The 14762-nt window shown below is 50.0% G+C and overlaps 1 protein-coding gene across 1 annotated transcript in view; it reads right to left on the reverse strand.

Moving 5' to 3' along the window:
• Positions 1–5492, reverse strand: part of SKI (SKI proto-oncogene) — a 101697-nt gene extending 96205 nt beyond the window's left edge. Inside the window, exons 1-2 of the mRNA XM_068171406.1 lie at positions 4395–5492; positions 3364–4285 (exon numbers count right to left, since the gene is read on the reverse strand). Coding sequence (XP_068027507.1) covers positions 3364–4275 — 912 coding nt within the window. The 5' untranslated portion in view covers positions 4276–4285; positions 4395–5492. The remainder of the gene's footprint in view (positions 1–3363; positions 4286–4394) is intronic.
• Between the last annotated feature and the right edge of the window lie 9270 nt (positions 5493–14762).

A 14762-nucleotide genomic window follows, 5' to 3' on the forward strand; every position in this document is an offset into this window, starting at 1 on the left:
GAACAAGGAGGATATAAAACCCAAAATTTTAGAAGAGCATAAGGAATGTGACTGAGGCCTTTATGGTCCCTGCTCTAGTGGGGGGCCCCAGCTGTCACAACTCCCTCCAGCTTTCGGTTAAGAACCTTTGCTGACTTCACACAGGTCTGGACAAAGGGTTCTTCTGCAAGTGGCAAGACCAGGCAACAGGAGTCTTGTTCAACCAACACGGATGACAGAAAGAGATCTTTCCATCTACACATCCATCTCCTGGTACAGAAGGATGGATATGCACTACAGATACTTGATGTAGAGAGAAACATGCATTGGGAATGAAATATCTAGGAAAAGCTACGCCTTGTAGCAAAGCTTTAAAACCACGCCAAGGAAAAAAAAGGAAAAAGGAAAAAAAAAAAAAAGAGAGGAAAAAAAGGCAGTTCTGCCACTACGTTGAATCTGCACCAGGGGCTTGTGCCAACCCAGCTCCTCCATTTAAACCCTTAAAAGGCAGAGCTGTGCTGGCAGAAATCTCCAGACCTCATCACAGAAACCTCATGGAGACACATGAAAAGGTCAAAACACTCACTGCTGCTTAAACAGCCATAAAATTGGTCATATGCATCCCATGCTACCAACATACCACCAGAGCCCCAGGGAAAACACACCACACAAAGCAATGCGTGTACACACACAGAGAGAAATAAATAAATTGAGAAACTGAAAAAAGGCCACTTCTGAAAGCAGAAAACCCAATATCTGACACAGCAGCTTATGGCACACCAGGCACACGAACACCTCTGTATGAAACAGAACAAAGCAAAGCTGAGATCTACATCAAAAAGGAAGCCCACCACAAAGACACATGTGCTTCACCCTTTCATCCCCGAGACAGCCAGAGCCTCACAGACACACAAAACCCACACAGGATTTAACACACACGGAATGGGACCATCCTGTCATTTCCTCACTAGGCATCTAAACTTTACTCCAATGTTACTTGCCCCTGGCCACAGCCTACCAATCTTAGAGTCTGATTAAATCTCTCCGTAATTATCCACACACACTGCTACAACACAAATGACCTTAGCATATGATATCCGTTGGCTAAGCCCAATGGAAAAAGACTTCAGGAAAAGGAAGGATAAGTGTACAAAACTCTGCCAGCACCGTCAGGGTCTCCTCAGGACTTCACTGCTTTAATAGAAGAGTCCTGAAGGCCTTGAAACTTAATGAGATAAAACATTCTGTTTTCCCTACCCCATCGTCTGAGCACACACCACTCTATTCTTTCCCACCTCACTCCTTGCCACCTTCCAAATGAATTTATGCAGGAGACTTAGCATCTCATCGTGATGGATTTCTGGCAAAATTTTCCAAAAAATATAGATGGCCACCATTTCCTTGCATAATTTTTGGCATTCACTATTAGGTATCTTCAATTCACTCTGCACTCCAGGCAGATTTTGGAGGGTGAGGGAAGAGTGTTTCTTGTGTTCTGAACTAGGACCTATGAAAGGGTCCCCAAAAAAAACTGAGGCACAGCCAAGATTTAGTAATCTTTTCTTGTTCTACTTCTGCAGCCTCGCCTGGGGTGTTGGATAGATGATGCAGTTGAAGAGAACACTGAAAAAGCCTTGCAAGAAAAGGAAAGCTCTTCTCTACTAACGTTCATTTTAATTAGACTCTGGAAATGACCAAGCCAGGGGAACAGGACCTTTCTGCAACAAGAATGTGGAGATTTCTTCATTTTACTTCCCAAACGAAGCATGCCCTAGAAAATTCCTTTCCCAGCATGAAAAATGTCTCCAGTTTGAGAGCCATATTCTCCTCTCACATCCATGTAGATCTATCCCACCATTCCATCTCGGCACATGACTGACGGAGAATAGACAAGCCATTAAAAACACATCCACCTCCAACCACGGGGATAATGTGCCTCATTACAGCCCAGCTTTGTCACAGCGTCCTGACACTCCGGGGAGGAAAAGGAGGGGTGAGGACAAGGACTGAGCCGGGGGCCAGGAGAGAAACTGGAAGAGTGAGACTCTGCTCCTTAATCCAGAAGTGTGCAGCCCGGTCAGATGGGCTCACTAGGCCTCCTAGTCTGGTTGTGGAATTACTGTACTACTTGCACAACATTTTTTTTTTTTAATCTGGGGTTTGTTTGGGTATTTTTGTTGCACTTTTTTTTATAAATAAAAGCTCTACCTTAGTCAGAGTGGGTGTCTGCCCCTTTAAACAGGTAAATTAATTCAGAATTTTCATAGTGGGCTTTAAACATCTCTTTTCTAGGCGTGTGTATTGCCCTTCCACTCCAGACACAAAAACCCAAAGTTTGGAAATCTCTGACACTGAGGCAGAGCCCAACCAACAAACCTGCAGGGGAGAACTCGGGAGGCAGGAGTTTGTTTTCCCCTCGCACCGGGGGGAAGGAGCAGGAAGCAGAATTGCTCATCCCCAGCCAGTGGCACCATGGCAGGAGCCAGACAGACATCCCGGTGTCTGCGAGTCCCCGAGGCCTTGTGGCACTGCTGCCCATGGAGCAGGACCGGTGCCAGATGCCAAGGCAGCCTCCCACCCACACACCGGGGATTCTGGGATCTAAAGGCAGCTCAGACTGAAAGAAAAACAAGCGGCACCTAAAAAAAATGTGATTTGGCTGTCTGGCTCAGCACAGCACGGCATGGAATACTTTAAGGAGCTGCTGCAGCTGGCCCTAGACACAGTCATTTGCTGGATGTATACATAATCCAATATACAAAAGCCTGTCTGCTGGGGAAATCTAGGCTCCACAGGGATACTCTAAAAGCAGGGACTTCTCCATTCACGTTCTGAACACTTCATCTATAAACCGGTAACCTGCACTACCGGCACAATTTTTTTTTCTTAACAGGCACATGCTATTTCCATAGAAGCATTTAGAGCATTCAGCCCGCACCTCCATCGCTGGCGACTCTCAATCGACCAGAAAAGCGCATGGACTTGTGTCTGGAGCCATCAGTACCTGCTCCCTTTTTCTGGCTTCTTCCTTGTCTTGACCCCTGAGTGAAGAAGCCCTTAAAGACCCGAAATCACGCACTGCCAGATAAAGTCTGGGGCAGTGTGATGGGCTTCAAAGATCGAGGTCCACACATAGTAAAATATACAAATAGACATACATAATTTAAACAAACTCCAACCACCGTGGTCAGAAGAACAACCAGAGAAATAAAGATGCCATCTCGAGCACTGCTCCTCCACAGTGACACACACGCGGGGAGAATGGAGAACACCATTAAAATTGCTAAACGACTCCAAGGAAAAGCAGCTGGTAACAATTTGGGTATATCGATGAATGTTACAGGAACTCCCCCCGCCCCCTTTAAAATTACAGGCACCACTTACCCGAGGGGCTTTCCTCTTGTATTTGTTGTTATAGTCAAATTTTTCTTTCATTTCATCTAAGAGCTGGCCCAGTCTAGCTTTCTCCTCTTTCCCAGTATAATCCTGGCTGAGGAGGATATAGGATCTCCAGTTTGCAGAGTCAAAGCCCCAGTGGCAAGTCCTGTTTTCCAGCGATTTGTGAGAGTGGACCACAAATTTGTGAGGTGGGTACATGAGCCTGCAGTCCAAGCACTGGATGCAGGCTGCGCTGGGGTTACTGTAAAGCTCTGGCACCAGGAGTCCCTTACACTTCCCAAAGCACTCATGATACACCTTGAAGCTCTTCTCCGTGAGCTCCAGCTCAATTGTGCTAGAGAATTCCTTCTTGCAGTGGGGAGGATAGGTGCCACCATAAAGCAAGGCGTTACAAAGCCTCTCAGCATCAGTTTTCGTGATGAGCCCGCAGGAAGGAGCGGAGAAGGGCAGGATGCCCATGACTTTGAGGATTTCCAGCTGGTCAGCAGTGCATCTGGAGCAGTAAATATGTAGCTCATCACACACCGAATTAATCTGCTGCAGGGAGAAGTCCCTGAGCACCGAGTTCAGGATCTGGGGCAAGCAAAGCCGCTTCTCTCCGCCCACCACGAAGCAGGAGATGGTTTCCCCTTCCAGGATGGTCTCGCACCTCTCCGTGGATCTGTCCGAGGGCATGAAGAAGGGACCAGGCATGACCGGAGGAGGCTGGATCGGGGGCAGATGCAGTACAGGTTCCGCGGGGTCTTTGCCATTGTCTTTCTTGTACATCTCCTGTGCCCATCGTGCTGAGAAAGCAGCAGGGCCACCCAGGGAGCTCATAGAGCTCAGATGAAACTGTTCCAAGGTCTTCTGCAGTCCTGGATGAGGCTGGAAGCTGCTTCTACTTACAGTCTCCATTTTTTAGTTTCTATTCCCACAACAAACAGCAAAAATCCCCAGTTATCTTCCACCCTGGTGCAAATCCACTTAAGGGATTTTTTTAAAGGAAAAAATATTAACAAAATAAAACAGCCCACCCTTGTGTTTTTCCTCCTTCTCACTCAGCAATCCACTAACGGAGAGGAAATAAATCCTTTTGTATGCGTGTCTGTCTCTTCTTTCTCTTCTCTTGCTTCGCGTTACAATTTCAAACCCTCCAAGTCTCCAAGCTGCCCCGATGGAGCACAGAATCACGGCAAAAAGAGGTCTTCATCCGAGCACTCACCCCCTCAGCCAACCCCCAGGCAAACCAATCCCTCCTCCCACACCTCCAACACACACTCACTCACACACACACACACCACCCACAGAAACACAAAAAGTCTGTGCCACGCTCCGAGCACCCGGGCTCAAATATGTTCTGGCGGCTGCTGCTTCTCTGCAGTGATCCCCCTTCTGTCCATATCCACCGAGGGAAGGCGCGGGGGAGGAAAGTAAAGAGCAGGAGGCGGCAGCACGCTCGGTCTGTGGAAGGAACAACGCAGGAGAAAAGGCCCAGATCTCCGGCACTGCCAAAGCGGCGCGGGGGCTCCGCACGGGCGAGGAGCGGCTCCGCTGCCCCTCGTGCTCCGTCTGCTCGGCCTGGGAGGGCTCCTCGGCTCGCGGTTCGCCTTCCTTCCCTTATTTCTGCCGGTGCTCTCGTTGTGCCGTGGGGAGCCGCGGTGAGAGCGCGCACATCCTCCCAGCTCCTCTTTCCAGCAGTGACTGAGAGTGCCTGAGAGCTGAGCTAATGCAGGCGGGCTCAGCCTCCCGCCCTCCGCCTCCCCCCCTGTGTTTGTTGGTGTCTGCCTCAGTCATTGAATCCCGGCCAAGAATGTGACCAACTCCCCGGGCCGGGCTCTTCCAGGAACAGCGCCCGCCTCCCCCTTCGCGCTGCGCCCAGGCCGGCCGGGATGTGCCGGGATCAGCCGAGCCGGGCCGGGCCAAGCCGAGCCACCCCAAGCGAGCCCGGCCGCGCCGAGCACAAGCGAGCTGATCGAAGCCCGGCTGCGCCGAGCCGAACCGAGCTGGGATGTGCCGAGTCCAGCCGAGCCGAACCGAACTGAACCGAGCCGAGCCGTGCTGAGTGGTGCCGAGCCAAACCGAGCCGTGCTGAGCCAAGCCGAACCGTGCCGAGCTCAGCCGAACCGAGCCGAGCCGCTGCACGGGCGGGCGCGCGGCGCGGCCCCGGCGGCAGCGCCGGCGAGGGAGGGAGGGAGCGGGGGGGAGGATAAACTGCTGGGTTCACGGACCGCCGCGCCGCCAAGGAGGGGCGGTAGGGCGACGGCTTTTTCCCTCTCGCCGCTGGATTTCTGGCAGCGGTGAAATGGAACAGGCGCGGGGAGCGCCTCTGGTCGAGCTCGCACGGGCACGGAGCGTGTGTGAGCACTCACGGCGCCCTGCCCGGCGTCAACTGCGGGCACACGCCCCGCGCCGACAGCAACCACAGGCGTGAGAGCGCAACTGATGCGCGACAACCGTGCGGGACGAGAGCGCATCCTCGGGGCGCCACGGGACACAGGAGCCCTCAACCCACTGAGCGCTACAGGCGAGCGACACACGTGTGCTTCCCTGTCCCGACACACGTGTGCTCCCTTGCTCCGACACACATGTGTTCCCCGCTCCCGGCACGCGTCACGCGCTCCTTCCACCCACAGGCGACGCTCAACGCGTGGAAGGAGCTAGAGGCGCAACCGCAGCGCGGGTGGGCAGGGGCTGGGGCTGTCCGAGCCCTCGCTGGAGCAGGAAAGCAGAGGCAGCACTAAGGCCACTCTGGTGGCACACAGGCGGGTCGGCTCCAGGGCTCCCACCCGCGGGGTCGGGGCTGTCCGGAGTGTCCGGGGCTGTCCGGAGTGTCCGGGGCTGTCCGGTGTGTCCGGGTTGTCCGGAGTGTCCGGGGCTGTCCGGTGTGTCCGGGCTGTCCGGTGTGTCCGGGCTGTCCGGAGTGTCCGGGGCTGTCCGGAGTGTCCGGGCTGTCCGGAGTGTCCGGGGCACCGAGCGCCCCCCGCACGGCGGGGACGGGCGCCCTCTACCGACCGATGAGAGATCACCGCGACCGCCCAGCACAACCGCGGCCGGGGCACGGACACCACTGACCACTGACCAGGACACGGACAGTCACTGACCACTGACCAGGACACGGACAGTCACTGACCAGGGCACGGACACCACTGACCAGGACACGGACACCACTGACCAGGGCACGGACACTACTGACCAGGGCACGGACACCACTGACCACTGACCAGGGCACGGACACCACTGACCAGGACACGGACAGTCACTGACCAGGGCACGGACACCACTGACCACTGACCAGGACACGGACACCACTGACCAGGGCACGGACACCACTGACCAGGGCACGGACACCACTGACCACTGACCAGGGCACGGACACCACTGACCACTGACCAGGACACGGACACCACTGACCAGGGCACGGACACCACTGACCACTGACCAGGGCACGGACACCACTGACCAGGACACGGACAGTCACTGACCAGGGCACGGACACCACTGACCACTGACCAGGACACGGACACCACTGACCAGGGCACGGACACTACTGACCAGGGCACGGACACCACTGACCACTGACCAGGGCACGGACACCACTGACCAGGACACGGACAGTCACTGACCACTGACCAGGACACGGACACCACTGACCACTGACCAGGGCACGGACACCACTGACCAGGGCACGGACACCACTGACCACTGACCAGGACACGGACACCACTGACCAGGGCACGGACACCACTGACCACTGACCAGGGCACGGACACCACTGACCACTGACCAGGACACGGACACCACTGACCAGGGCACGGACACCACTGACCACTGACCAGGGCACGGACACCACTGACCAGGGCACGGACACCACTGACCACTGACCAGGGCACGGACAGTCACTGACCAGGGCACGGACACCACTGACCACTGACCAGGGCACGGACAGTCACTGACCACTGACCAGGGCACGGACACCACTGACCAGGGCACGGACAGTCACTGACCACTGACCAGGGCACGGACACCACTGACCAGGGCACGGACAGTCACTGACCACTGACCAGGGCACGGACATACACGGTGCATGGCACGGACAGTCACTGACCACTGACCAGGGCACGGACATACACGGCGCATGGCACGGACAGTCACTGGCCACTGACCAGGGCACGGACAGTCACTGACCATGGCACGGATAGGCACTGACCACGGCACAGTCATTGACCATGGCATGGACACCACTCACCACTGACCACAGCAAGGACACCCACTGACCATGGCACAGATCCCCACTCCCCATAGCACGGATATTCACTGCCCACAGCATGGGCACACAGTAACCATGGCACAGACACCCAGGGCATGGACACCAAGTGACCACAGCACAGACACCCACTGCCCATGGCACGCACATCCAATGCCCAGGGCATGGACACCAAGTGACCACAGCACTGACACCCAATGACTAGGCATGGGCACCCGCTGCCCAGCAGCACTGCTAACTCCATTATAGATTTATTTTCAGGTCAGGAGCGAGATGCTCTTACTTTCTATTAGTATCAAATTTCAAAGCAAAAAAAACTGTGTCTTCTCCCATTTTCCATGGACTGCACACCCAGAATTCTAACATTTCAATCACCACTTAACATCACCATTAAGGAACAAGCTGAAAAGGTTTCCTCTGATATCTCAGAGCTCTGTCAACTGTGTGCCAAAAAGGGCTGGGGAGCACTTTCACACACCAGCACAATTGTTAATAGTGTTTGTAATGCAACAAGGACTTTAAGCCCTGCTCATCTAGAGTGTGACTGAGGGACACAGACATTGAATTTTGGACAGTCTCCTCTGGAAGAGTTCATGGCAGTGGAACAGCAGAAAAAACACATCGGGACAAAAGAGGAGGAGCAAACAGACAAATATCCAAACAGTGCTTAAAAGAGCAATTGGAAAACAAACCCGCTGTGATTTACTCAAACTCATTGTAATGGGGCAGGACACACACCAAGCTTTTGTGTTTTATTTCTACTTTTATATTCTGAAATCTCATTCAGAATAAAGGGAAAGGGTGTGTAAGAGTTGTGTAAGAGCTTCGACCTTGCTCCTAAGTCAGCATTTCCCCAATGAGGAACACACTCTCACATACCCAACTTGGACATCAACCCTCAAAGTGCTAAATGGCTTCAGAAGAGGCAGGAACCAAACACATTGGTCCAGGTCAGCAGCTGTATCTTCATGTGCTCAGAGAAGACCCTTGGAGGATCCCTACCAAATTGCTTTCATAGGAAGCCACTGGTAGAAAGAAGGACCCTTGAGGTTTCTGTTTATACAATCCATCACAGGAGCATTTGGTGATCCATGAGTGGGATTTTTAGATACTACAATACCAAGGTCTAAAGATGGGATTTAACAATCTAGGCCATACAGCCCCTGTTGACTCCTGATGCTAAAGAAGTTACCACATTAAGAGAAAACAGGGCTAGGAATATTCTTCACTAGGTAACAGGATAATCTAAAAGGTTTTAGTCAAGAATAATTTTTAAATTATATTCTTCAGAAGGTACATATGGTACCTTTTGATAACATGAGGGACATCCATCCATTCCACCATTTCCAAACTGAAGGGTGTGCTTTGGTAGAAAGAAAACCCCTCCCAGCAATCAGCCTCCTCTTAGAGAAGCTCTGACTGTGACGGTGACAGGGGAGAAGCACCAGACACACAGTGAATTCCCCCAGGGCTGTGGCAGTTGACCAGACTGTCACCAGAGACACTTGGATACAATGGGGACCAGCAGCAGGATCACTCCCTAGATGGATTTGGTGCAGTTTCAGGCCTTTTTATGATCCACTAAAATATAAATGGCCAGATAAACTCAAACATCACATATGGAGTTCCTGATTCTTTTAAAGAACCAAACTAATGCCTGCAGGAAGTTTGGATAGCAATGGAAAAGCTTCTCAGCTCTGGAAGCTGGGTTGTTTTTGGGTTTTTTTCACTCCTTCTCCTTCATCCCCTAGAAAGAAAGAATAGCAAGCAGTAGCTGCAGTTCATTTTAAGAGAGGTGCCATTTTCTCTTCCAAATAACTTTTTAATGCAAGTAAATCACTGGATCGTGCAACAGATTGTTTATGGGTGGAATTCGGAAATGGAATTCCTGAAGCAGAGGGGACTACCAAAGAGACAGGAAGGATGGTCTTGTGGTTAAGACAGAAAACTCAGGACATCTGGGGTCTATTCCCAGATCTCCCACAGATTTCCTGTTGCCTTGGGCAAGTTGCTCAGTCTCTCTGTGCCTCAGTTTCTGTATCTGCAATACTCAGACAGTGAGCAATTGGAGTGGCAGCTTCCAAACCGAAAGCCATGACGGGACAGAAACCAAGCTTCAACTCCTGCAGTAACAACACAGCAAAACTTCCACGTCTTTACATCCCACAGACTCTGCAGAACCAAACAGCAGCAGGGAGGAGAAGGGGAAGCCAAGGGAGCTGTCATGTGGCATTAAGGTGGCAGTGGCTTCTCAAGTCTCTGCCTCTCCATGGCGGACTGCAAGTGCCGCATCTTAAAATCAGATTAATCTGTCCCCCAGTCAGTCTTGCTCCAGTTCCAAAGCCCTGGAGCTGGGAAAGGAGAGGGGAAAAATATCTCCGAGGAAGGGCCCTAACACCACAGTGTTTTTCTCACTCTCTCCCTCTTCTCCTCCCCCTCTCCATTGGCTTCAAGGCCAACAGCTCCTGGAACACAAACACTCTTGTAAACTTCTGAACCACACAGCCCTATGGTGGGTGGGTGTTTGCTCCCTGCCTGCCAGTTCCAATCCACCCACAGATTCCAAAGGCCCAGAACAAAAAGCAGACTCCATTTTCCATATTTAACAGGCAGTTCTCTTCCCTCCCCATCGCCTTCACTCGGTGCCTCTCCCCAGCAGCGGGTGCCACCTTTTGCACGTCCCCCGGGCTGGGGGGGTGTTTGTGCCGGTGTTTGTACACACACAGGAGAAGTGTGCTCCGAGAGGCTTCCCCCAGCCCCCTCTGCTTCTCACTGCCTGCCTGCTCGGGGAGAGCTGGGGATTAGCAAGGGCTGTGCTGCATATTGCAGCTATTTGACAAAACGTTTGGGAAGGGCCTATTGTGAAGATTGTGAAGAAGGAAGGGGGGGAGCGTGGGTGCGAATGCGACACGTCAAAATTCCTGCTGCAGCTCACATTAGACAGCACAGCCCTTGGAGCAGCCAATTTCCACTTTCTCCATGCTTGTACATATTCATTGCTAATTGTGACAGAAGTAAAACATTTTCTGCATGGCCAGGATGTTTCCTTCCCTCTTTTCCTTTAGAGATTACAACTTATCAAAGTCATCATTTTCACTGATCAATTACAGCGGAACCGGGGAATGCCAAACTATCCAGAAGCTGAGGAATAAGGTTTCAAACTCTGTTGGAAAGGATTATCTGAGAGTCAGGTGGTCTTTTTCATTCAAATCTTTCAATTTTTCATCAACGTGCATATTCCACTTACAGAAAATGACTTCACAAATGTGAACTATATTATCTTTTTGGCCAAAACTCATTTTGAAACATTTATATTAAAGACACCACTTCTTTTTGTACATATTTCTCTGAGATATGCACTGAAATAAGCGAATTTAAGACATCTAAAAAGTCACCAAAAAAAGTTTCAAGACTCAGTCATAGTTAAGATGAACAAACAAAAAATTTTCACTGTCTGAGAAGGTCAGCAGTAGACTCATAACAACTAAAACAGTAATTTTTTTTTTAATTAATGAAAAGTCAACTATTTACAGCACACCTTTCAGGACAATGAGTTCAGTGAGCTGCCTGGGAGCTTTCAGCAATGGCAGCAAGGCTGTGTTTTAGGGTTTTGGTCCAGCTCACTGATTTTATTTCACCACATTCACAGCAGCTTCTCCCAGAGAGCCATATGGATTCAGAACTCATCATTATTTCCTTAACCCTTTTCCTTTTGTTCAGCTTAGCTCCATGGCCTGCCTCCTGTATCTTTTATATCTTTCCCAAGTACAGAACCTCTTGGTCATGGCCCACTGGCCATATATCCATGATGAATACATGTAATGAACATATGACCTGCTTAAAACATGACTTGCTCTCACTTGGAATTTGTATTTGATTTGCAGGAAATCATCAGGCATTCTAGGAAGTATGGGAGGTGAGGGGTTGTTAAAAGCACATGAAAGAGTTCTCCATTTTTTGGAATTTTTTCATCCTAAGTTGCCTGGTATGTTGCTCAGGGCTGCCCCTCCCTCCCTCACACACTCTGCACCTACATGTCCCGGTGGACGCTGCCAAACACCTCATTTTAAAAAATCCAGCAAACATGCTTGCTACCGCCAGTAAAAAAATGAACTCACTGGGAAAAATCAGAGTCAGAGAAGGGAATAAAGCTGCAACTCTTGGGATTCCCAAAGGAGCTCACAGAATAGTCCTGTAGGGAGTCAGGGCTGCACAGACTTTCTGCCATTTACATGAACAGCAAATCTTTCATTTCTCAGCATAGCCAGCAACGAGCAAACAAGGCAGAGCATCCACATCCAGCAGAGGCAGGGACAGGAGCACCAAGCCAAAGCCTTGTCCCTGTCAATAGTGCACTGAACTGCTGCTGTCCCCCCTCAGCAGTTCCTCCCAGAGCCACAAGCACCATTCTAGGGAAGAAAAATCAACCATTTCAGACAAAGTTAAGCCTGGATTTAAGCAACTCTCTCCCATAGTTTATACCAAAGCAATCCATAGTAAAGGAAGTGTGCCAGCCTTGCCGTGCAGGAGCTCCTGATCAGCAAAACCCAAGCTGCACCAAACAAGGTGGGTGACCTGCCCTCCCTGCCCTCCCACACACACTCTGCCATGAGGAGAAGCTCTGGGAATGTTGACTGGATCTGCTGCAGCTGCTGGGATGAGTAAAGGGCAGCAGAGCTGGGCTCCACAACCAGTGTGATCCACCTGGGACAGAGCAGTGGCACGGCCTCGCTCCCACCTCACCCAGACCCCACAAGCCAAACATTCCCTCCCTCCACAGCCTCTCAGAGACTCCAGGGAATTCACCTCTCTCCTCCAAAATCTCTTCCAAATTTGAGAGCATTTCTCATCATCATGGTATCTGTATTTTGCAAATAATATTGGTAAGCTTAATGTACCTTTGCTACAAAAACTCTGGCAGATCTCCTGATCTGCTCGCCAGGTTTTTATCACCACAGCTTCTGATCCTGGTGTCTCTCCTCATGTCCTTTGGTACATCCTTTACAGCAGCTCAACATCCAAAATCATGGCAGGGAATGAGTCTGCTTGAAATTTATGACCTCTTCCCTCTTGTTGTAAAGTGATCCCCTGTCTGCTGGTCTGGCAGGTGAACCTTCAATTTATTGTAGAGGCCTGTGCCTTCTATAAATAACACACAGAGCACCAGGCACTCTGTGGAGATCAGTGCTTGCATCATCACTTCACTCATTCAGAACGTGCTGTCCTAAAAATCCCACATTTCTACTCCTTTCTCACAAATTCTTATGATTTGATCTCATATTTATTTCATTTATGGGCTTTCTGAATGAACCTGTGATTAAAGCACATGCACACCTCATTAGCATAATGAGATTTTTTCCTACAAGCATGTAATGAAAACGAAACAAATTCATTCTGTCATTTTACAGATGTGCAACTGCAGAACAGAGAGGATATGCAACTGACTTAAGGCCACCCTGCAGATCTTTATCACAATTCAAATCTTTTACCAAGATTTTAACTTCATGACTGCGTTTTTTCCTGACAAAACTCCACAATATTCCTAGAACTACTCCCAGATCAAAACTATGCAATAACAGAATCCAACACTGAAAGACAAAGAGGACTGGGGTTGTTTAAATTTTTTTTGTCCTCTTCCATACTTCAGTGGACAAGACAGGCTATGTTTTGAATCAGACACTTCAGTCTGGTAGAAGCAGGTAGTGAGAGTCCCCCACTAGATCTGTATTTACTGATTTAACTGATTTAACATTGCCCTGTTCTCTTTTTCAGGAAAAAGGCACTGAACGTTTTCATTTCTAGACAGCATCAACTGTCAGACTAGCTTTTATGTAAAGCATTTTCATTTCAAGTCTCTTCAATTTTTAATTAGCTGTGTCAGAAGAGAGGAGCACAAAAGCTGGTGACAGGAGACATTGGGGCAGCAGGTTCCCAGTGTCCCAGTGCCTGTGTCCCAGCAGGACATTTCCACAGCCTGCCCCCCTCCAGCTGCACAGAGCACAGAGGCACTGGGGATGTTCCAGCAGGACCTGCTCAAATGAGCTTCCACCAGACTTTCAGAGAGCTCCACTTCTGTCTCCAGCAGTTCTGCACTTTCAGGGTTCCCCATGGCTACAGGAATGGTATTTATGTAGATTAAACCCACTTCACTTACGTGGCCCTCTGACAAAGAATGGTGCATAGAAAAAATAATTAGGGTTTAAGATTATTTTAAGCAAGAGATGAGCTCATACCTAGTAAACTTCAAAACTATTCCTGGGTACAGCATTTGTATTAAAATAATGAACAGTGACTGTGAGAGGAAGGACTGCAGGAAAGGCTGGCCATGCTTAGATTCCCTTTTTCATCTCCACCCTCCAAAAATTTTTATTAGATTTCTTTCCTGCACGTGGCAGGCTGACAGTGGGACTCTCTCTCCTCTCCCCCTCCCATCCATCATGTAATCCAAGCCCATCTTGAAGCTATGATCCTGTCTGTCCCTTGCCTGCTGCAGCATCACCACTAGGACCAGGATCCATCAGGGAATGTGCCAGCTGGCACCTTTTCCTCCCCTCTGCTTTCCTTCCCTGTGCAGGAGAAACCATTCCTTGCCTTCTGGGGCCAGCACTGGACCCACACTGTTCCTCCTAATGAATGCAACCTGTTCTAACGAATGTGAAGCTTATTTGTGAGTGTGGAGCTGCACTCAATTGCCTGACATTTCACATTTCTCACCATAAATCTGGGTAACACTTTATTTTAATTACTGGGACATTTTCTAACTTTTATTGTTTCTGGCAAACACAGGCAAAATGAGCTCATTCATTATATAAGGTATGTGAGCTATTTCTTCAGGGGAAATTGTGTTCTATATTACCCTTGCTATGCAACAAGATGCCATTCACCTCCTTTGTACATGCCATTAAGTGTCACACAGACTGAGAAGGATTAACTCATCTTTTCCTGAAAGACAGAGACCTTGAAGGTAGATATATCCATCCATCCATCCATCCATCCATCCATCCATCCATCCATCCTTCTGCATTTCTAACACACCCATTAATTGTCAGCAACTTTGTCACATCTCCACTCCAAAGCTGATGAAGGCACCACCTCGATGTGATATAGAGGAAAGTTCAAAATGCAAATTTCAGACCTG

The sequence above is a fragment of the Anomalospiza imberbis genome, chromosome 23, assembly GCF_031753505.1.
Source record: "Anomalospiza imberbis isolate Cuckoo-Finch-1a 21T00152 chromosome 23, ASM3175350v1, whole genome shotgun sequence".
Classification (NCBI taxonomy): domain Eukaryota; kingdom Metazoa; phylum Chordata; class Aves; order Passeriformes; family Viduidae; genus Anomalospiza; species Anomalospiza imberbis.